Source organism: Tympanuchus pallidicinctus, unplaced genomic scaffold (assembly GCF_026119805.1).
Source record: "Tympanuchus pallidicinctus isolate F22 unplaced genomic scaffold, pur_lepc_1.0 scaffold1, whole genome shotgun sequence".
Taxonomy (NCBI): domain Eukaryota; kingdom Metazoa; phylum Chordata; class Aves; order Galliformes; family Phasianidae; genus Tympanuchus; species Tympanuchus pallidicinctus.
In genome coordinates, this window is record NW_026294618.1 from 64666766 (window position 1) to 64689845 (window position 23080).

At 37.4% G+C, this 23080-nt stretch overlaps 1 protein-coding gene across 1 annotated transcript in view; it reads right to left on the reverse strand.

The window, feature by feature from the left end:
- Positions 1-23080, reverse strand: part of PLG (plasminogen) — a 47549-nt gene that overhangs the window by 609 nt on the left and 23860 nt on the right. Inside the window, exons 20-38 of the mRNA XM_052678234.1 lie at positions 21391-21473; positions 20483-20679; positions 17195-17330; positions 15564-15670; positions 11569-11683; positions 10689-10828; positions 10025-10145; positions 9801-9919; positions 8720-8882; positions 7997-8127; positions 7691-7856; positions 6817-6983; positions 5749-5897; positions 5005-5098; positions 3737-3857; positions 2899-2973; positions 2389-2529; positions 1197-1303; positions 190-335 (exon numbers count right to left, since the gene is read on the reverse strand). Of these exons, the coding sequence (XP_052534194.1) occupies positions 190-335; positions 1197-1303; positions 2389-2529; positions 2899-2973; positions 3737-3857; positions 5005-5098; positions 5749-5897; positions 6817-6983; positions 7691-7856; positions 7997-8127; positions 8720-8882; positions 9801-9919; positions 10025-10145; positions 10689-10828; positions 11569-11683; positions 15564-15670; positions 17195-17330; positions 20483-20679; positions 21391-21473 (2478 nt within the window). The remainder of the gene's footprint in view (positions 1-189; positions 336-1196; positions 1304-2388; positions 2530-2898; positions 2974-3736; positions 3858-5004; positions 5099-5748; positions 5898-6816; positions 6984-7690; positions 7857-7996; positions 8128-8719; positions 8883-9800; positions 9920-10024; positions 10146-10688; positions 10829-11568; positions 11684-15563; positions 15671-17194; positions 17331-20482; positions 20680-21390; positions 21474-23080) is intronic.

The following is a 23080-nucleotide window of genomic DNA, read 5'->3' on the forward strand; positions in this document are numbered from 1 at the left end:
CAAAATGAGAGCTCAAGATGTGAAGAGTGGTGTTCTCCCAAGAGGCACAGAAATGGAACTGCCTCTTGAATGAGAGATCAACATATGTTACCAGAAAGCACTAGAGCTTTGGCCGGAGAGGAGTTTTCTAATGCATGCTGTTGAGCACTGTTCTTATAACCAGTGCTGATGCTCACAGCCCTTTCTTACCTGGCAGGTATCTGTGCCTCCATGAATATTTCCAGCACAGAGTTCATGTTTTTTGACCCTCCCATTCAAAAATTCAGGGCGGTTGCATATTTTATTCTCAATTACAGGGAAGCCAGTTTCCTTTAAGTAGCCTTCACCAGGAGTTCCTTTGCAAGTAAACAAAGTAAATTATAATAAAAAACCCAGTGTGTTAAATTACAAAGATAAATTAGCATCTTCATAAAATAAATGTCAGGATAGGAATAAGCAGTAAACAAACATACTTTCTATGCATACTCAGTAAGCATTATCAGTATTATCACAGTGCTTATCACCTTTTAGCACCCATCAAAACACACAATGCATTGATTGCCCTTACTGTTCTCGCACTGAATGGATATGGGTCCAGTACCCATACTGTATGTGGGAGTTGTGGGAGTCATTCCCAAACCATTTTATTTCTCTGGGTCTGAGAATACCTCTCTGTGTAAGAAAGGAGGAAGGAAATAGGCAGTTGAAAATGTCACGATGGACAGAAGCAAGGAGGCAGAAAAGTTATGATGCTCTTCTCAGCCAAGACAAAGTGGGAGGTTTGAAGATGGGAGTGCTTTCATATTCAAATGAGATCTTCTGAACCAGTCTGATTGTGAGAAAAATCATTTGAGAAAACGAGTAAACCCACATCACGTATTAAGAAAATTGTGTAAGTCTGGAAAAGCTTTCCTTCTGAGTGTGTAAAAGCCTACTCGGGGGAAAAGCAGAGTGGACTGAGAAATAAAAGCAAGTATGCGCTTAGGTCTGATTCCTCTCTTTTTTGTATTGGTTTTGGGTGTTCCAGTGCCTGTCACTCTGAGAGGTTTTAAAGAATCTAAATCAGAAGAAAGTGTTAGAAAGAAAGGCAGTATGTTACAAACTAGATGAAAAATGTATGCATGCAAGTTTTTTGGGAGGTGTTTGTGGCATAGAGTGAGTATACTTTGGATATAAATATATACCACTCCAAAAACGGAGTGTTAATTCTGTCTCACCTTTTGTATCTCCCCAGCCTGTAACATAGCACTCCTCTCTTCCTCCTAACACAGCATTTTCTTTCGGCAAGCAAACAGGGATTACCTGATCAGTGATGATTGCTGGGCTGAAAGAAACAAACAAAAGACTCACACAAGGTCAGTCATTATATCACTTATTCATGATACCACCTTAATATTTCTAAGAGGATTTTATACAGTCAGCCTTTTTTTCCTTGAAATTCTGAGCTTCAGGTAATGCTTTTTTTTCCGAAATTCAAAACCACTTATATTTTAAGTTCTAATCCCACAGAACACGGTACACAAAAGGAGAAGATCTGAAATGGAGAATGGTTTAAAAGGAAATATTATTAAAAATACTAAAGTAAATTCAAAAGAAAGCGTTCACATATGGTTAAAGCATAGACAACAAAGCCTACCTTACTCTGCCCGCACCCAGTCTCACTATTTATAGGTTACTTTCAAGCTGGATACTCCTAGTGTAAAGCAGAACCTGAGTCAGTCTGACTTACTTCTGTATGCAGATTCTTAAATAGGTTCAATTAAGAAGCCACTTTAATTGTACTGTGTTTTGGATTTTCATTGCAGCCAGAGAAAGAAAAGCACAAGCAGGTGTTCATATCTGCTTGTGGCTATATAGATGTATTCCTATCAATTGCATAGCATGTTGGAGTTTCAGACCAATGGAAACAGATGGAAGAAGTGCTAACCTGGATATTGCATCAAAAACGTGTACTGCTTGCCTGCTAGTGCAGGACAACCTGCTGGAAGAACTCTCCCAACTCTATCATGGAAAAAGTATGGGGTCACAGCATGCTGCCATTGTAGCTTTCAATCTCGCTACATTACCAAGATTGAAATGTATAGGGAAAGTTACGGAGTGAAAGCTTTTTTAGGCACAACCTCCTCCTGCTCTGCTGCCTCCACCATACTTCACAGCAGCTGGCTCGGAGTGCACTGCTAGCATAGGTCACCATCTAGCCCTCCTCCCTCTCCAAAGCAGCATTTTCCCTTTCTAAATCCCTGCAAATGAATCACCCTAGCTTCCACTAGAGTTTCTGCAGAAAGGGAAGAGAGGGTCACAGTATGCATATAAACACACACTTCCATAGCACCAGCAAACAACCACTGCTTAGTTAAAAAGCGGGCAAACCAAAATTTTCATGTCAGAATGCTTCAGGTGAAAGGATACCTCCTCAGTTTTAGTAGAGCAATGTCCGCCCTGTGAGGCTCCTTGAACAGTTTCTCAACATCTCTTTTCTGCACTGATGTTTCTAATGCTCTTTCTTCGTGTAATCCAAGGTATACTTTATACGAAGATGGCCGTGATGACCTATTGGAAATGATTACACACAGTGAGCACATTAACACATGTCCAGGACATAGGCCACTTATGATAATGTTGAGCACCTACTTCTTCAAAGTCAGAAAAGAAAGCCAGCTTTGGAGTAAGCTTGTTTTTGTAATTCCTTATCATGGCATGTGAAATCAAGCTTGCTATGTGCATTAGCTGGTGATAGTTCTACTCAGCACTCTTTGGCTTTCAGTCAGAACTGCTTTAATGAATGATGAATAGTTTTGGCTCAATTCTTGACTGTGCAAACTGAGACAACTCAGGTTGGTTGTTGGGCCAGTTTTATTTCTCCTGTTATTTTCTATCTTGTGTAAGAAAATGCTGTTGCAATCTGTGACAAATACTTACTTTTCTAAGCAGTGAGCAGCAGTAAGAACCCACTGTGGGTCTATCAGTGTTCCCCCACAGAAATGCAAGCCATAACTGTAATAGAGCAGAAAGGCATGAAAAAAAACCATGGGTTTAAGGTGGTGAAAGCAGCTGTAGATCACTGTAGTTCATCAGGTAATCCTTTCAGCATCGCTTTTTTTTACAAACTAAAGAACTTATTCTGCGTTTTTATTTGGAATAAAATTCTTTTCTTTTCTTGAACTATATTTTTTGCAACGACAGGAGTGTTGTATATGTTGTGTATATACTTTTATAACAAAAACAACTAGGGTTTTTTTTCCTTGATCAGTATTTTTACAACTGGAAAAAATGATATGCACCAATGTATATCTTATGAGAGATGATGGCTTTTATCCAGTCCTGATTTCAGTCAAAAAACTTTGGAACTAGACTTAGTTTCTGATCAAGAACATATTTCAGACAGCTTACACTAATTTTAGGATATTGACTGTATGGTGGGATATAGTGACAGATTTAAATGCGTTCTTCCTTACAGTGAAATGATAGTGTTTTTCGAATTATCAATTGTGGTTATTTTGTAGGTATTTGTCATAAAAAGAGCATTCTTGGTTAAATAAATTGCCTTCTTTAAGATTAGCAAACAGTCTAATCTACAATAAATAAATAGCTTAATAAAGTTTATTTTCAACTTTTAGCTTAGAGGCATTTACCTCTCTACTATTTTTAAATACATAAGTCAGTTATCTTTAGAGCGTTATAAGCACATAATACAGCATCCTGCGAGATGCTAAGCTTTCTTGATTGTAAAGCCTCATGCAATGGGGAGTGGCTATACCTTGTCCGGAGACTGATTTGCCAGGGCCAGGAGTGTGGATGTGAAATACACCCAGCAACAATCCTTTGAGCACATAGCTTTGGTCTGGTCTTGGCTTTTCCACATTCATACTGAGTGGGAGCTATAGAATAAGAAAAAAGAATCAAGATGAGGAACTTTAGAGTATTTGCTATACATTCTCTATGCGCTCAGAATACTAAAAGGTTAAACTCTTACATTTTTCTATTCAGCTCATGGGTTCTAGTAAATTATACACTATACATCATCTATGTTTTGTTAGATTTGTCTTCTTCTGGGACATTTAAAATGCCTGGTAATCTTTTTATTTTGCACAACCTTCCTGGTTCTCAGCAAATTACAATTGAATAGAAGTACAGTGAGGTAGAAAAAAGAAAAAGGAATGGAACAAGAAGGCAACAGAATTAAATCCTCCCAACGTGTTTAAATTCTTACAGATGACAGAAGTGCAGAAGTTGCACTGCCAACTGTATTCAAACTAAATATAGTGATAAAGCACATGAAATTCAGTCACTGTCTCTGTGGAACAACACTTTGTCTGTTCTTATCCCATGCTCTTTTAAGCACTTCAGATGACTCTGCACTATTCCAGAAGGGTAGATTTTGGTTAGCCATGGAAAGATGACCTAACAAGAATGCATTTAGATTTGTTGTGAGCAAAAGTAACTAACTACTACAGCTAAAGGCAAAAGCCATGTTTCCTCTGCTCTTTAACTAAGCAGACTGGAAAGTTATTCTAAAAAGAAATTGGAATCTCAAGATGAAGTCAATGATTTTGTGTAAATGCTATTTTCCATTAAGAGTCCCAGCCCTAGACTTTCCACACAGTAGTATTTTTACAGTTCTGGTTTGTATGTACTATAAAACAGCTTTCTTATTCTTATTTGTTCTATATTTGGATTCTGATCAGAGGTATATGAACATAGAAGCATGTTTTCCAATCAGCTGTGCCACATGACCAAGCAGGGTAATTTCTTCAGGACCAGCCCTGCTTTGAAATATCTGGCAAAACCTCCATGAGCTTCGGTGGAATCCAGGTAAATCCACTGAAGTGTTTGAGGATTCCAAGGAATAACCATTGGTCTTAAGAATTCAGGCTCTGGTGTTGAGCATTACTTCACAGCCTTAATTTTCTATCTAAAGCTACTGCACTGTCTTAGAGCAGTCTTTCAGATTAATCACTGAATGTTGTCCAGTAGTCATAAAAGGTGATAAGAAAGGGAGATGCTAGTCTTAAAAGAAATAATTACGGCACTTGGGAATGTCACAGTACTCCCAGGCTTTTCTTGGGTCAGTTGTGTAGCACCAAGGTCCATTCACGTCTCCATCAGGGTTCCTGCAATACTGTAAAGAATTATGACAATATTAGCTATTAGCAAGAGGACAAAAAACTTATTGATTTTGTCCTAGAATGGTGATTTCTGGAGGACTACAGTGCCTATTTCCACCCCCACTGCAGTTGGTAGGAGCTATAACATCAGCTCTTAAGTCTTTTCACATCCACCCTGTTTGCATGACTGTAAGGCAAGCAGGAATTGTATAAGCTGCTCTTGCACAACTTAGTGATGTCTACGAGTCCCAGGACAGGGATGCAGTCTTCATCTTCACGCAATGTGCCTAGTTAGCTGAATTTCTGTTTAGGGTTCCCTGGCCATGCTGTCTGATCTTCATTCAGAGCAGACACATCACACAATTGCATGCACTCATATGGAGGAATGTGAGTTTAGTCACTGTCATCTGAAAGTGAGTCCCACCATTTTCCTGTGTGTTCACTGATCACCCTATATAGCAAGCAAGACCACTTGGCTCTGCAGCAGGATCTCACTTCTACAGGCTTAGCACAATTCTGATCTTTCAGAGCATCTTCATCCTCTCTGTCCTGCCCAGAACTAAACGACAGATATTTTTCTAATTAGCTTCCCTACTCTGAATTATAACCACAAAAAAGGCAGGAAAACTCAATGACAGGAAGTATTAAATGAATAACAGCTTACATTTTTTTCTAGGCCTGATTTTGGATGAGTCCTTGGAGTGAAGTAGTCATGTTTATGTGGTGTCTGAGAACTCCACTCTTGACAAGTCCGGCCCCTTGCAGTTCTTGCTACTGTGCCACGATAATCTATACCATTTGAATGAATGCAATCTGTGAAGAATGAGGAAAAGAAAAAAATTGTTAGCTGTCAGCAATTGGGTCATGCCAACACTTAATGGTGGTGAAGCAGAAATAAATTTGAGGAAATGCTATTTGAACTTACTTATCTTCCTTAATGTGTATACATTATATAGGAAAGAAGGAAAGAAGGACAACATAGTATCAATGATAACTAGCAATCACATTTTGATTTGCTTGCATTTGCAAAATTTTCTTCATTACTATTATAGACTTAGGTCAAAGAAGTTTAGATTCACTTGACACTTTTTGACTTCAAGAGCCAGGACCTCAAAGACCATGCAGTCATAAAATCTTTTCTTTATGGACATTAATGTCTACCCATGATGTTTTTCAATATGTAAATAGGTTGTAATGAGCATTCAGGCAAAACTGTTAATTATCAGACTGAAGTAAGTGACAGAACAAAAAGTGAAAGCTGCAGCATTCTAAACATCTACTAGACAATGAAGTTGCATCTGAGCTGAATTAAAAAAGCCAGATGTCCTCTGGTGGTAAATGGAACTCAGAAAATGTGAATGCATGGCATGTGAAAAGACATTTTCAGAACATTTGCCAGCAAAATGCATTCGCTTCTATATTTGCTGTCATTGTTAATAGCACTCCCACCAGAGTGTGGTTACTATCAGTCATTTTTTTTTTCCTTGTGCTTCCAGTATTGCCAGATGTAATAGATTAAAAAAAATTCCTATATTAATCTAAAATCAAATACAGAAACTATTGTATAAGGTTCTATAGGAAAGTTCAGAAAATTACGAGAGTGGATAAGGTATTATGTTAAATTCTGAGATTATTTAGGATTCTGTCTTTCATCATTCAATTCTATGATTTTTACATATAAAACATCTTTCTTGTTACAAGTGTTCCTGGGGAAAGCACAACGTCTTCTCACCAGGATTTGGTTCCAGAGTTGTCTGAGGAGGTTTTGGTAGGGTCATCTGTACATTATCATTACATCTCTTCAGGTTGCAATACTCCCATCTCACACTTGGGTCAGTGGTGTAGCACCATGGGCGGCTATCAGCATCTGGGTTTCTGCAATAATTCTGCCTCAGGTCCCTACAAATGCAAACATATTGTATGTCTATCTGTGCCACAGGCTTGAAAAAAACTTGAAAGAACATTTTAGAAAGCAGGACTGGTGCAAAGATAATGTACAATGTCTGACAGAAATTCTATTTTCAGCGTAAAGAAATCAAGAAACATTTACAGAAAATTTAATTTTGAAAGGTATTATTTGCTGTTTAAGGCATACAGTAATAATGCTGTTTACAAATCCTGATAAGTAAATGCACATTTTAATATATATCAAACCCTTTTAATTTTTCAAAAAAAAAATTAACAGGCTTTTTGAATAAATAAATAACAAAAATTAGGAATAAGAAAATAACTCATCTTCTCTACAAAGCTCTACTGAATGGCAGGCTGGGAGCCTAAGACTTAAAATTGTGAAGAATCTCATGTACAGAAACAGTTCATCTCAGTATAAGAGAAAGTTTATGAAAACTCTTAATTTCTTTAAAAGTAATGTAGAAACACAATTAATTGGCATTCTAAAGCATAATAGTGATAAGTGGGGTTCATTTCAAGATGGGATTAATTGAAATACTTCCAGATTCAGAAAAAGAAAGGAAAAAAAAAAGGACTTTTAACAAGTATATCCCCTTCCCAACTTCAAATCATTGTTGTGTAAAGGTGCTGCAAATAAAAATGAGTTCATGAGTGATCATTCTTGAATGAAATACAGAAATAAGAAATGCACATACGCATTTGGGAAGTGTTCTGAAGTTTTATTGTGACGATGTGGTGACATTGAGTTCCAGGCTTGACATTTCTTCCCTGTGATAGTGAAAGAAGCTGTACCACGATAACTCACACCATTGCCTTGGTAGCACTCCTCAGTTGCTTGAGCTTGCTCAGGCTGATCAACAGCTGTAGTGAATAGTAGAAATCTGTTTGCATTACACAAAGTGACAGAGCAATAATACAACTGAGCAGTCACCTCAAGTTTCTTGCAACCAAACACAATGACACAGCACTTCCATACTGCACGTATCTCCTGTTGTTCTTACCAGGGCTGTCTGGTTCTTTCCCATCACAGGAAGGGATGGTGCAATATTCCCATCGAGCAGTTGCATTCGTGGTGTAACACCATGGCATCTTCTCACCATCAGGGTTTCTACAATAGTTTTCCTCTAAATTCCTGAAACAGAGAAGTTGTCTGAGAAAAGCCTCTCATGGAAACCTGATTATGGTTACGAACAAGGAGGGAATGTGTCTTGCTTCCTAGTTCATTGTTGCATTTACAGATGAGTAACTGCTGCTGTCATTTACTGGTTCATTTACTAGATGAATAATTCCAATGCGCCTGTGTTTTGGATGTGCTAAATTAGATGTCTGCTAGATGGACATACGACTTCATGCAGTACTTTGAAGCAGAGAGCAGGAAAGGAGAAACACAAGGTAAAATAATCCAGCCACAGGTAAATATCATAGTAATAATTTTCTCATTTTACTTTGCTTCACCTGAGCAACGATACAGAAGGATGAACTGAAGAGGGAAAAAGATAACTAAGCAGAGCATGAAAGTCAAAAGTGGAGACGCTCATACCTAAGAAAAACAAAGTGAATAAAAAGAGGATAAACGTGTGAAAAATCAACTGAAAAAATGCAATCCCACAGGTAACGAACTCTGGTGTAACACAGGGACTTTGCACAACAGCTGAAGAAAAATCAAGTGACTCTGTGCCTTGGTACTTCTCATGGGTACTGAATAGAGGAGAGGTTACACTTACTTGCAGGGATAGTTTTCAGGAGTGCGAGCATGTCTGTGAGGAAACTGAGCACTCCAGTGCTGGCAGGTATTCCCTGATTCAGTAACAGATATCTTGCCTCGATAGTCTTCTCCTCTTCCTGACAAGCACTGACGCCCTGGTGCAGATACAGGTGGGGGTGTTGCTGTTGCAGAAAGAGGAACTGAAATTATATGTGGCCTTCTAAAAATACAAGAAGAAGAAGAACAACAGCAAAGGCATCAAAGCACTTAAGAGCTTTAGAGTGAGGTAGGAATTTTAGCTTACAGGTAAGGTTTATAGATCAAAATGTTTGGAAAGCCCAAAATGCGGAGAAAACTTCTTATCTTTTCTCTTTTCCATTTCAACATTCAGACTCCCAGAAGGGCGTTTGTATCTGCCCCTTTACAGCAGCCAGAAACAGCACAACAAATACTAGCAGCCCCATCAGATCATAGCTGAAAAGTGAGCAAACAACACTTGTGAAGAAAACTGGGGTGAATGTGGTAGGCACGTCAGCGATAGATACAGGTTTTGGTGCAAACCAAAAGATGTGTACACAACCTAGTGAGAGTTAGGGACAGCAAGGATGAGGTCTGGTGAGAAGACCCAGGGGAAAAGTATTGTGGCAAGAACAGGCCTTCAAAGGAGAAGGAAATTGAACTGGAAGAGCAATGAAATTTTTTTCAGAATGAATGAAAATGTCATCAAAAGGGGAATACAGAAGGAGTACCAGAATCACTGAAAAATATTGTTCTGGAGAAACACATGGAGGAAGAGAGATGTGCTCCAGGAAAAAAAAATTAGAAATACCAATGACAGACAATTCTAGTCTCAAAAAAGCCATTAGAGGCTCATTTCAGGGTTATTCCTTTCCTTCCTTTCCTTCCTTTCCTTCCATTCCTTCCTTTCCTTCTTTTCCTTCCTTTCTTTCCTTTCCTTCCTTCCTATGAGATAAAAGTCAAAATCTTGTATTATTTCTTTTATTTTGGAGGCTTAGTCTACCTGTTCTAGTTCTTTGCACTACTCTGAATAAAAGATGTCTTCATGTCTTTATGTCTAGAAGCCTGGAAGTCAAACTCACTGCAACGAGGAATGTCACAAAATTCCCAGCGTTTATTCGGGTTGGTAGTGAAACACCAGGGCCGAGGTTCACCATCAGGGTTACGACAATAATTCATCTTCAGATCTTTCTCTGGAAAACTGAGCAGGAGAAATAGATTTTAAACAAGTCACTAATGGCTGCTGTGACAATTAGCCTGTCTGTGATAAAGTGGTCTGGGGTCACCATGGTGTTAAACAACTCACTTTTCAGGGAGGTATCCATGAGAGTGAGGTTGCTGGGAGTCCCAGCGTTGGCACTCAAGCCCAGATGCTGTTGTTGCAACTACTCCATGATAGTTTTCTCCACTGCAGTGCATGCACTCCACTGTAGGAACAAGTTTAGAATGAAGACAAGAGACAGAGATTTCATGCGGAACTTGTCTGTAAACACTCACACTCATCTCACTTGAAGTTCAAGAGTCTAATGAGAACACAAGGCTGAAAGACAATCATTTTTGTCAAAGTTTCTTTTTCTTGATGACTTGAACTAATTGGTTATAGTATTCTATCAAAATATATATGCTATGGAATATAGTTTCTAAAAGAGATGAATTTAAACTGCTGATCTATAATTGAAAATCTGTTGTTCCTATCGACTTTTGCACTAGCAACCATCATTTGGTTCAATTCTAGGATTATGATCTGAGAATACATTGTCATTCTTTTGTCTAGGGAAATTGCTCTTGTGTAGCTGACTTGGTAGACGTATTTCTAGTCAGTGTAAAAAAATCTCTTTGGAAAGTTCCAGGCTGAACTAACCTCAAGTTTGGAACAAATCTGGAATGAAAATAAAAATATCTATATAACTACTCATTTTTTAACTTTGAATCTTCTAAACAAGGGAAACAAATTATGTATGTATCCTCACCTTCACATTCTGGGATGTTACAGTAATCAAATCTAGTATTAGGATCTGTTGTGTAACACCAGGGTCCTTTTTCATCATTATCAGGATTTCTGCAGTAATTTTCCTCCAGCCCTGCCTCAGGGTATTTTCCAGGTGTGTAACTGGAATAGAAGTAAAGATTAGAGAATAAGGGAAATGTCACAGTTGTTCAGTTGAGGACCCTAGAAGTGAAATCTCTCTGAGGACCATTTTGAAGATGTCATTCATCAGAAGTCTCATAATTGCTACTGAGTAGTAAGTCAAGGTTTAGAAGTGTCAGAGCAGCAGACTTCAAGAAATTTGTTGTTTTTATGGCCAGTCATGTATTTAATACTAACATTTACTCTCGATTCAGTTTCCAATAATTTTCACTCAGCCAGGTACTTTCATTCACTCAAGTGTGAGAGTTCTCTGTGAGCAGAATGCTATGCTATGTCAATAGCAGGTTGCTAAGTAAACCCAATTGAGTGTTTTTCTTTAAATACAATAAATACTGTTCTGTTTACTGTCTACAGATTCACTGATAGAGTGATGTTGTCTGTCTCATTGCCTTCATATTATACTTTTCAGACAAGAGAAGATACTCTTGTCCTGAGACTGATGAAAAATTGTTTCAACAGAACCAACTGCTTCCCTTTCCAGCATTCTGCTCACGTAAGGATCAAAAAAGTTAAACACAAGTGCCAAGACTGAAAAGTCCCTTTGATTGTGCAGCTCCACTTATAATTCAGACTAAAGAAGGATAAGTGTAAGAAATTATTTTATATTAAGAATTTAATGAATTGCTCATAAGGCTACTCAGCACATACAAACGGTTTAGCAGAATTTCAGAAAAACATGAGCACATATGTAAAGTCCATACTTAGGTTTATGGGGTGCAGTATCAGCCCACTTCTGGCATTCCACACCCTTCTGAGTTTTGGCTTCTGTTCCTCTGTAATCGCTCCCTCTACCTTCCTTGCATTCTAGAAGATAAACTGAAATTATACGTGCTTGATTAATTGGTATCATCACATATCCTTTGGAATTTAGTATATAAAAATATTTTTTCTTTAAAGTTAATTGTGCCATGAATGAGATTTAATTAAATCATGATAGTATGCTGAAACAATGACTCTACAAGATAAAGAAAAGTTGTAATGGTTGAAATGTCATATTATACATGCCTTTCTACTCTTAGTTTTTGAAACTTAGTAGTCCCTTCATGGAATAAAATAAAATAAAATAAAATAAAATAAAATAAAATAAAATAAAATAAAATAAAATAAAATAAAATAAAATAAAATAAAATAAAAGGAAGGGAAAAGGAAAAGAAGGAGAAGGAAAAGGGAAAGAGGAAGAGGGAGAGGCAGAGGGAGAAGGGAGGGGAGAAGGTAGGAGAGGATATGGTTCAGCAGCAATACTGGTTTGAAGTATTCCTGACTATCCACAGCATCTTATTTTCCCAAGGATTCATCACATTGCCTTCACAGCTGCAGTAGTGCAGCTGTTGGCATGGATATGATGTGAAAAAGATCTAACATGAAAAAAAACTTTCCAAAAAGTCTCATATTCTATATCAAAAATATAGCCTCAATGAGGCTACAGTATTACCAAATCTTTCTTAGTGTTATTACCTTCTGTATTTATTAGCAGATGAAAAAATGATTTTTGTTAGTCCCTGATCTGGTCAGTTAAGGTAGGCTTTTTTTCTTAAAGATTCTATATTGGGTTGACACAATAACCTAAGTTCATTTTTTTCAATAACTTCAGCACTCTTTTCTCTCCTCCATTCAACGTTTTTTAATGCACATGGTGTAGTTCATCAACCAGTTCCTCTCTTCTAGCAGAAATAAAGGAATCTGACTTTTAGGTTGTGACCTGGTTTGTCTCAGTGTCTTTATGCAATGTCCAAACATGATATTTTTGGAGACCCAGTTATGCATCAGATTTTTTTCAGCATCTGTTATAGCAAAGGTGATGTATGAGCACAAGATTAACATAAATCTGCAAGAATAATGTCAATTTACACAAATCTACCTTGACAAAAATGAAAAGAATGAATACATGAATCTGCAAAAAGATCCATATATTCTGTGCGCTGGTGGGTATTTTAGAACTGGATTTATGGGTCTTACCTTCCTTTTGATAAGCATACTTGGACAAGTTTTCTCTAAAAGCTTTAACAGGAATCCCTCAAAGAGTTTTGCAATAAATTAACATTAAAAAACCCAAAAACTGAATCAGTTAAATGCTGATTTTTCTGGTTTGTATGAATATTTGACCGTTTCATTGTCCCTTTGTGTTAACTATTTACAAGCTGGAATGCAGAGAGCAAATTGCAAAAGCAGGTTTTAATTCTTATAGCTTTTTCAATAACCCAGATAATTTTAACTTTCTGTATTATACCATATGCCATAGGAAAAATAATTCTGAAAGCTGTAAATTTTGTACCAAATGCCATACTTTTCTTTGAAAACAATAATAAAGACCAATTGGGTCTCATATAGCAACGGCTTCCACTCAAAAAAAAAAAAAAAAAAAAAAAAAACCAACAAAAAAAAAGTGAAAAAATTCAGGTTTCATCAATATAGTAGTGCAAAAACAAAAAACAGTTGGACATGTGATAGGAATTTCTTTGAAATGCAGCAGCTCCTAGGAACAGTGATATGATCCATCTAGGTGAAAGCTACATTTTGCTTTGTTTCTGTCACAGTATATTAAAATTATACTGTCATTAGAATGAGAATGTATGGGAACTGTTGAGTCACAGCCTGCACCACTGATTGAGCACCTGGGGAAAGGACCTGGTCAGCCCTGAGAGCACAGGTGAAGGCAATTCAGTTGTGTGATCGGAAGAGCACCTCTCTCAGACTTCATCTAAGGACTGACTGCCACTCCTTGGTGGAGCTTTCTCTTGTGAACCTGGAATCTTTTGATATGGGTGAGTAATCTTCTTCCTGTCATTTATAGCACCTTTCTATCATGCTGGTCTTTCTGTCGTTGCATCTCTTGTAGTGCCTTTCCTATTGTATTGATCTGCACAATTGCTATAGGGGCCATGATTATTTAAAACACTCTGTAATAAAGGGCTATGCAACTATTTGACACAATTACTCTCAGCTACTTTTATGTGTTAGCTAAGACCTCAAAGTTATTCAAGATTATACCCAAAATGATAGCAGCTCTGGGAATGAAACAGTAAAAACTGAAGTACTGATTGGCATGAAAGTCAGAAGAAAAAATCCTGCATCTTCTCAAAGGTTATATGAGTAAGAAAGATTGTATAAGTGAAAAGGATTATATAAGGAAGAAAATCTACAAGAGTTGTGAAAAACATTAGGTTGAAATTATAACTCAGAAGTATTGGTCCAGTTCCCTATTCAGGTTCTGAGCTGGATGGGGCTTCCAAGAGCTTTGTCCATCAGTATCTGTAAGGGTGGGTGCTCGATAGCCTTTCTTGTTAGTGTGGTTCATTGCTTACCCATCCTTCTTTGAAAGATTCTTTTCCTTACATCCTCCATAATTTCTGAACAAAATCTTATTTGGATGTTTAGTTGTGATTCAGCTAAAGCTAATAAATTAGTACGTAAGATCTTGTGTGTGCTAATTGCATAACACTAGCATAACTTTCAAGGCTTTGCAGGTCAGCAGTGGAGTAAGGATGTAGAAAGGTGCCTTTTCAATTTCTAAATATTCTCTTAAAAGTGTCTTAATGTTTAAAAAAATTAGAAAAAAAATTAGAAATCATCCAATGGTGAGATGGAATGTTCACAAAGTCATTTAACAGAGAGCTTTACTACTTCTGTTGAAAGGTTTATTGTATTATTATATTAAAAGGATTATCTTGTGTGCCTGAATAATCAGTAAGGAGATCTTTTCTCCTATGTGCGTTATTAAGTCGGAGAATGATACGATGAATCTTCCACTGCATTAAAAACAAAATAATTTCCTTCTTCCATCTATGTAACAAGAGCTCAGTGATTATGGAAGTTGAAAGTAGCTTTTAAATCCAATCATTTTTCTGCATGTAACATAAAGTGATGAATATTTAAAAAAAAATAAAAAAAAAAATTGCCATTTCTTAAAGGCACACTATTTGCTGAGTAGAATAGGAAATCAGATACACTTTTCTCAAAAAGACCTCATTCATGGCAAAACTGACTGGAAACAAAACATATGCAAAAAGGGAATCTAAAGTACTGCCACATCAACTAATTATATCATAAAAACATACATTAGGATAAAAAGCTTCACGAAATTAATTAAATGAAGAGTGCAAACGTCATTTAAAATATACAAATATGAGCAAAAGCACCCATTTTTAACTGGAAAGTGGTTAACACTCTAATTCTAACAATGCATGAAACTAAGAAAAAACTGATTTGACTGCCCCCCAGGGTAAGAAGTAAATCTTGTTTAGAGGTATATGTAAAATCTTTGCTTGTTTTCATCAGTTTTCCACTGGATAAGTGCCTATCTCAGGATCCTTAGTCTGTGCAAGTAGCTTTTCCTACTACTCCCAGCAGAAACAAAGAAGATGCAGCCATAGGTTACTGGCTGGTTTAAAAGGAGAGGTAGATTAGGGACACTTAAGCACCTTCTTTACTCTCAACACTACCTGTGCTCTCAGAGCAATAGTTCTTTGAGTCTTGTGGATCCCCAGAATTTAGGGAGCAGGAAAGATGCTGGAGCACTAATCTGGGAAAAAAAGCTGGAACTGCATTTCCAGCAATGTGGCAGAAACCAGATACCAGAGAAGGGCTGTTCTAATCACATTGCATGACCCAGTGATGATACGGTCCCAGTTACAACAGTGTTATGGTAGTCTTTCTCAAAAGGATGTCTTGGTGAAATGGTATCAGTGTGTAAACGTACTTCTTTTTTCATAAAGAACTGCATTTGTTCTTCTGAATAGCACTGCTGTTTTGGTGTTCTCAGCCAATGTTATACACTGTTGGTCTTTACTGGTGAATAAGAAGGCCCTGTTAAAATTAAGAGGAGAGAGCAAGGTAAGAAACAGTAGATGAATATATGCATTATTTTCCTGAAGACTGTTTCTAGCATTAAGTTATCATTGTGAAAGTGCTGTGCTTTGGCAAGGTTTAAGATTCAGCAGTGCTTTGCAATGCCCCAGATTTTCCATCTCCCAGTGTCAGTGCTGACATTAACTCTTAAGCCTTCATCTCAAAGTTAGGTTGAAAGTGAGCCGTACGAGGAGACTATGACACGGGTTAAAAATTTATAATTTATAATATGACAGAGACAACAGAGAATATGTTGAAGAGTGTACATGCAAAAATGTTACTGATCGTGCAAGAAGCAGGATATTTTACAGTATTCAGCAGTTATCAAGGAACAGATAAAATTCAACAAGCCAGCATCATAAATTACTTCTTGATAACTGTTTTAAGTCACCATTACTTGAGGCAATGTAAGCACATTGGATAGCAAGCTCATTTGTCTTTTTAGCAAGGGCCTAGGATGGAAGTCTGAAAAATGAGAGCAGGTAGCATAACCTTTACAGTGGTATTTAAGGAAAACTCTTGGTAGGCTAAGTAATTTCTGTTGTTGACTTTTCTGATTCAAAAAAGAGCAGTAGCAATATAGCATTGAGCGGGCAGGTCTGCACCAGTGCATTCCTGCCTTAAATAAAGGCCTGACAGGGAATCAAGTGCTGGAATGAGCCCTGCAGATCCTCAGCTTTCTGAGTTCAGAAAGGTATCCTGCAGAATCAATAGATGCAGGGCTCGTGATCTCCCTGCCTCATACAAGAGAACAGCCTCTCACTGCAGTCACTGTTCTCATTCCAGTTGTCTGCTTTACAGCTGAGATTTCAAGGAGCTTCTGAGGTTTAGATGTGGAAGGCTTGGAAGCCTGAAGCTCAAAGTATTAGGCTCTTAGCATCAGCCACTGGTGATCAGCCAGTGGTATAAACTGATTAACACCCTTAATGGTTCGTGTTTCCTGTCCCTCAGTGTCTTGTTAAATGCAAGTGCAGAGGGAGTGCTTGAGTGGAAATAGGGCACAGGTTTAAATGGCTGTCTTTTTCTCAAGGTAAATAGAAGGTAAATACAGAAGTCTGAATTCTACTAAAATTCAGAATAATTAACATGTCTGCAAGATAATAGGTAAGGCATAAGCGTGTAATTACTGCTGTTCTAAATTTTCAAGAATTACTTATGAGTCTTTATTGTGAAAAGTGTCCTGATAAAACCATGTCACCTTGGTTCTGTGTGTGCCAAACTGTGCATCAAGAGATATTGTTTTCCAGTGAAAATCCAATATAGTTTTCTTATTTTTTCTACTTCTGCTTGTCTTCATCTATGTATCTCAGGCACTGACTTTCTATATCTCTGTAGTTTTTCCAAGAGACTGCAGAAGCATATATTCCTAAGAAATCCCTCTAATGTCCAGTCAATAAATAAGGTTGACTTCTCCATGATCTGTACGTCTATATACATCTGTACATCTGAAATACGTATACAAGAAACAGCAGCAGAAATTACCTGCAAGAAAATTTAGTTTCAGTTTCACATTGCTCTGCACATTCTTCTTTACTACTTGTCTTATAAGTTTGCTTCTTTGAGTTAAGCAGCCAAGCTCCCTCTGTCCTCACATAGCTGTCTAGTATGCTTCCTTGCACTAAAAGGAAAAAGAGAGGAAGAGGTAAGAATGTGAATGCCGACATAGTTAATATCAAACTTTCATATTAAATCCTTTGACACATCATTTAATAAAGTAATAAATCAGTAGCTACAGAAATATTCTCTTGTCTAGTCTGCTAAATTATAGTGTCACTAAAAAACCCAGGGCAAGCAGGGTATGACTTGAACAGTGCTTTGGTGATTCTGAAAGGCATTGCAAATGTCACAGACGTGGTGCATAAGGTGATGGGAATAAAGGAAAAAAAGAAAGTGACGTGCTTTCTGTGACAGAAAGAACTTTTTTTTTCCCCACGTAGTTTGGAGAAAGTGGAGGAATGAAACCCAGGAAATATATGAAACAACTGTTGATTGCTGATACCTATCCACAAAAAAAAGAAAACCATTTCAGTTTTATCAGTTACATTGTAGATGGGGTTTTTTTTCCTAATGTTCTTGTGAGAAGCCCATTCTCTATCACTGTTGTTTTCACTGTGGGCATTGTCAGTTAATCTGGACTTGATATATGCTTAATAATCAAGGTAGCAGATGTTTTTCTTTATTGCAGTGAATTGACACTAGAGCTAACTGATAAATAACCTTAATCATATAGCCCCTGAGCTACGGCTGCATGTGACATATATGCGATGTTAAAAAATAGCCTATGTTAACCAAGAAATATTAAATATATATATATATGCTGAAGTACAATCCTCTTGAATCCTCTCATTTGGTGGGTTTTTTTTTTTTTTTCTCCTCTTACATTAATGTTATTTCTGAATGCTTAGATACTGATCATAGAACCATGACTTTCATGATTTCTGGCAGCGGTGTTACAGTGTTGCAAGAGTCCTGTGATTTTTACAGTTTCTTTATCCGACGAGCCTATGACTTTACTGATAAACTGATTTGGCTCTGGGATTTGTCCATTCTCTTCGATTTCAACCTCAAACAGGCAAGTGACTCGTGGTCTTTGCAACACATCCTAGTCCTGCTCTGCGTGCTGTTTTGTGTTCTGATTTATGCAGTTGCTGAATTAAAGGCAGACAGGGTGTGAATCATGCATATCTCAGCTTCCTGCTCTTGTGTGCAAACACACCGAAGAGAAGGTCTTTCTTCATCTTCTTGGACTCATTTTTTTTCTGAGCCGTTGCCCAGTGGCAACAGAAAGAAGGCAGTTCGATTTTGCTCTAGCCTACAGCCTCTGAGTAGGGAACTTCCCAGGGCTTCAATTATTTTTTTAAACTGAGAAAATGTCTTTTAGGCAACTATTTCTCCCTTTTCTGAGCTAAACTTCTGTAGTATGAAACAGACTCATGTACCTCTTGGTACAGCTAAATGTCTTCACCTGAGTGCTAGTTCAGGCTGCAGTTGACTAGCAAACCTAGGGAACCTGCTGTAGCAGGGGGTTGGACTAGATGATCTCCAGAGATCACTTGCAACACCTGTGACTCTCTGATTGTCCTTTATGATCATTTTATGTCTACAATGGATAGCTGATAAATTGGACCCAAGAGCCAGACTATACTTAGATTCATTGAGTGACCTATGTTGGAATAGACCTTAAAAACCATCTAGCTCTGACAAACAACTTTCTTTCATACCACTGCAAACTCAGAAATGTTACTGAATGTCTTTTTTTTCTGCATGTGTGCTACTGAAGATACTGCCTTTAAAGGTTGACTAACATTATGCATCAAAGGAAAGCATGATTAAAAGTAAAATGAAGTTAAAGTGGAAAATGATACAATAAAATTCATGCGTCAGGCTCACTTATTATCCTAGATGTTTCAAACCAACAATGACATTAAGATGTAGCCAATTGTGAAAGAAAAATCTAACTGGGTTTAAAGTAGTCATATGTTGCAATGCTCAAGAAATTCAAGAATTCCAACTATGCTTCTCTGCAACATTAATTCTGCCATGTTTTGACATCTTGACAATTATTAATTATAATTAATTATATAAAAATGTAATTATTAATTGTAATTATGGTGTTATTTTTAAAAATATTGATTTGGGTCATGACTTTCTGTTATAATTACATGGCCATATATAATGCTTTAAGAAAGCAATAGGGTACACGCAATCAGAATAGAAATGTGATATATTTTCTTACTACCCTTTTTCCAGTGTCTGTGGAATTTTTCATTGTTAAAAATATGTATTACTGCCTTTTTCAGAAATGCAAATATTTACAGCAAATTGAAGAATTTGCAAGCAAAAGCAGAGTATTGAGACAGAAGTCCAAGTGCTATTTTTTTCCTCCTTCTTATACATTCCTAATTAATTGAGAGGTCTCTGATCTGAGTGAGGCTGTTCTACAAAAACATAGCTTAGAAATCAGAATTTAAATGAATGTTCATTATTAGCAAATTCTTGATATTATTTAATGTTAGGTTGGGGCTTGTCTATAGCATTTCTAGTTGCTAAAATCAACTAATATATTTTTCCGTGACCTACTGCATATTTTCCATTCACGTAAGAAAAATGTTACTGTTTTCTATTGTTCCTTTCTCTTTGGCATATACTGGCATACTTGGGAGTATATTCTAGTTGCATTTATTGCACACTGTGTAGTTATAGATAATACCTGAAATAAGATAGGGCACAAATCACATCATTGATTGAAGCGCTCTATCACATAGAATGAAAAATTTCCTGTTAAGACTGTGGCAGTGAAAAATATTGAAACTACAGTGTGTGAAGGAACTTTCCTCCATCTCACTTTATTTTTGTGTGTGATTCTACTTGTAGTATACTTAATAAAGAACCAAAATATATATCACAATACTCATCAATTACAGAAGGGAAAAAGACAACCAATGATCTTAGGATAAAAACATGGCTGAAACTAGAGATACTCATGTCTTTTTAGCAGCCTACTTGTTTAATGTGTCCCCATTTCTGGCCATTTGGCATACTGGCAAGTGCTGGCCATTTGGGTAGCCATGCAGAAACCAAGGCTAATATTTTTCTAGTGTCTGCAGCAAACACCAGAGCAATCACAGCTCTAACTTTGCTCTCCAGCAACTCTTGCCCATTGTCCATGTAATTGGTGATATGGATTTGGTGACCCACTTGCACAACGTGAAGCTTTAAAGTGTTTGGCCCCTATCTCACCCACACAAGCAGAAGAAAAAAGACTCTTACCTGAGCTGAGCAAGAAAAGGAGCAAAGTGGCTTTGCTAATTCCCATTTTGGCCCACCTGGCGGGCGCTGAAAGTTGTCTGTCAGTGCACAAAGTTTTTATCGACTTGCACTGGGTTGAAGAGGCATCAAACAAACAGTGCAGGTAGATTAAGTTAATGATTCTCCCATGCTGATCCCCCTTTGCCACGGAGTGGCACAATGTTCAAACAACCTTGAATTGGATATATTACCAAATCAGATTCAGTCATTTGTATTGGATGCTGGGAAATGTGAAGGCACCCTCTCCTATTTTGTGGGGCATGTTTTTGTTCTTAAGTTGTTAGGTCTCTCTTTGCTAGAGAATAAACAAGAACAATATTGTTGGAAAGCATAGGAAATTATTAGTCCAGGCAGAATTTTTCTTTTTCCCAGTACTAGAGTCTCAATGCCAATTTTAGCCATTCACACTTGTACTGATGCATGAAGACCACCTTCCACTTAATCTCAGGAAAAGCACTCTTATCAGATCCAAATAATCTTATCAGAGTCAGTTAGCTCTGAAAGATAGTTTAATTTTACTTTAGGATTTTCTTTTCTTTTTCTTTCTTTTCTTCGTTGTTAATTTAGGAGTAAGAGTTCATCTTGGTTCAGTGGTGGATGTTATTACTTTTTGTTTAAGATCTGTGAATAGCCATTTTTCTTTCCCAGACATTTAACCTCATAGTGTATGCTTAAACTCATCCTGTGAGGTTGCCAGACTTTGTTCATCTATATATTATCCTGATTTCAACATCAGCCCTACTCTGCATTACCCAGGTGGCCTTTGCCTTGGAAAAGTTGCACTGCAGCACCATTTCATGGTTTCTCGTGCATGTTAGGTCACTGGTGGAGCTTCAAAACAGCTTAAATCAAATATGCTAGTGACTTGCCTGAGGCAGGGAGGAGTTGAATGCTGGATGAGGAAAACAGGCTTGAATGGACCGTCCTGGGTCATGAGTTCAGACTTCTGCAACTGAAGGCAAAAAGTTCATAGAATTATGAGCTCCGTCTAAGAACCAGTTAGGCTATCTATGACCTTGTCTCACCTAATCTAAGTCAAAACTGCATTGTACTGAGGTCTTGGGATAAGGCTCGAGTGAAGAAGTAAAGAAAGTACTCTAAGGTACAGTTCTCCTCTCAGTCTCATTGTCATAAATCTGCTTAAAACACATCTAGTTCACTGCAGCTGCTCCTGAGAAAATAAAACTTGGATTTACATTCCTTTCAAATACGATAATCCACGTTTGTGGAAATATAATCTCTCTCAACAGATTTGATCATGGAAAATTGCTCGCGGAGCTACTGTCAGCAGTCAATTCTGGTATAAGAGTGAGTTCTCAACATGAAAATGTCAAAATGGGAGAAGTGTTTCATCTCCCACAATGATGCTCCTCGCTGCTGTTTTGTAACAACGCTATGACCTCTCATGGCATTGCGTTTAAAATGCGCTTTTGTGAACTGTTGATTCATCTGTCTACTTCTGTCTTCCCCCTTTTTCTCTCTTTTTCTCATAAGATCCATACGTCCTCTAAATCTTTTCCCAGTTTTGATTCTGTAGTGTTTGTTCTCGCTTATTTGACCTCTGTGAGGCCCACAGAGGTGGGCCTTGTGTGGAAGTTTATCAGATCTCATTTCAGAGTCAGGGTACTTTTGTTAGCATAGTGGTTAAAATGTAAACAATGGTAGAAGGCTTTTTAAATAGAAGTTGACCCTTGAAATTGGGTTTACTGTAAGCTCAGAAAATCCCCTGCAAATGAATTTGCAAACATTGTCAGAACATGGGTTACAATGTATTAAATTCAGATGGACCTAGTGTTCCTAAATATCAGAATAAGGAAGAGACAGAAAACAGCCAGTTAGATGTCAATTGCTTGAGGAAGGATCGAAAGGAAGATTAATTTTTTGAAGGGAAATTCTCAAAAGGCAACTGTAAGGAAGGAAACATCTGTTAGCTAAAGCTCTTATTTGAGCTCCGGAGAGTAATAGTATGGCATAGATACATGGCCAGCTGGGAAATAGAGTAAGATATTCTTATTTTGTTTTCATAGGAAAGCAGAACATAATTGAGAGATGCATTGCTCTGAGTAACAGAGCCAAAGAGCATTTTGTGCAGCAAACTCAAAGGATAATGTAGATGGCTTCTAAAGGCAGAAACTACCAGGAGCGGGAAGAGAAGTTCTTCAGGAAATAAGGAGGCTGCCACATTAAAAGCAAATTCCATCCTTGCTCTAGACATACACACAAACACAGAGTACAGAATCCCTTGTGGATGAGCTCATCTCCATCACTTCTGCTTAAGCTTTGTTTGCTGTTACTGGGAGTCCTTGGATGAGGGTTAGGACTGATTGAAAATGAAATGTGTAAGAGAAAAAGAAGGAAAAACCAGGAGTATAATTGGGAAAATTTGGTAATGTGAAGAAACAGATTTTGCACTTAACCCAACAATTGCTCAAGTTCCTCCAAATACCCCTGCAAATATCTACCATTTGTAAAGTTTACTTTTGGTATTTCTCTATGGACTTACACATTTATATTGTGTCATTATATTATACACTGGTTCCTGAAGTACTGTGTCGTTTA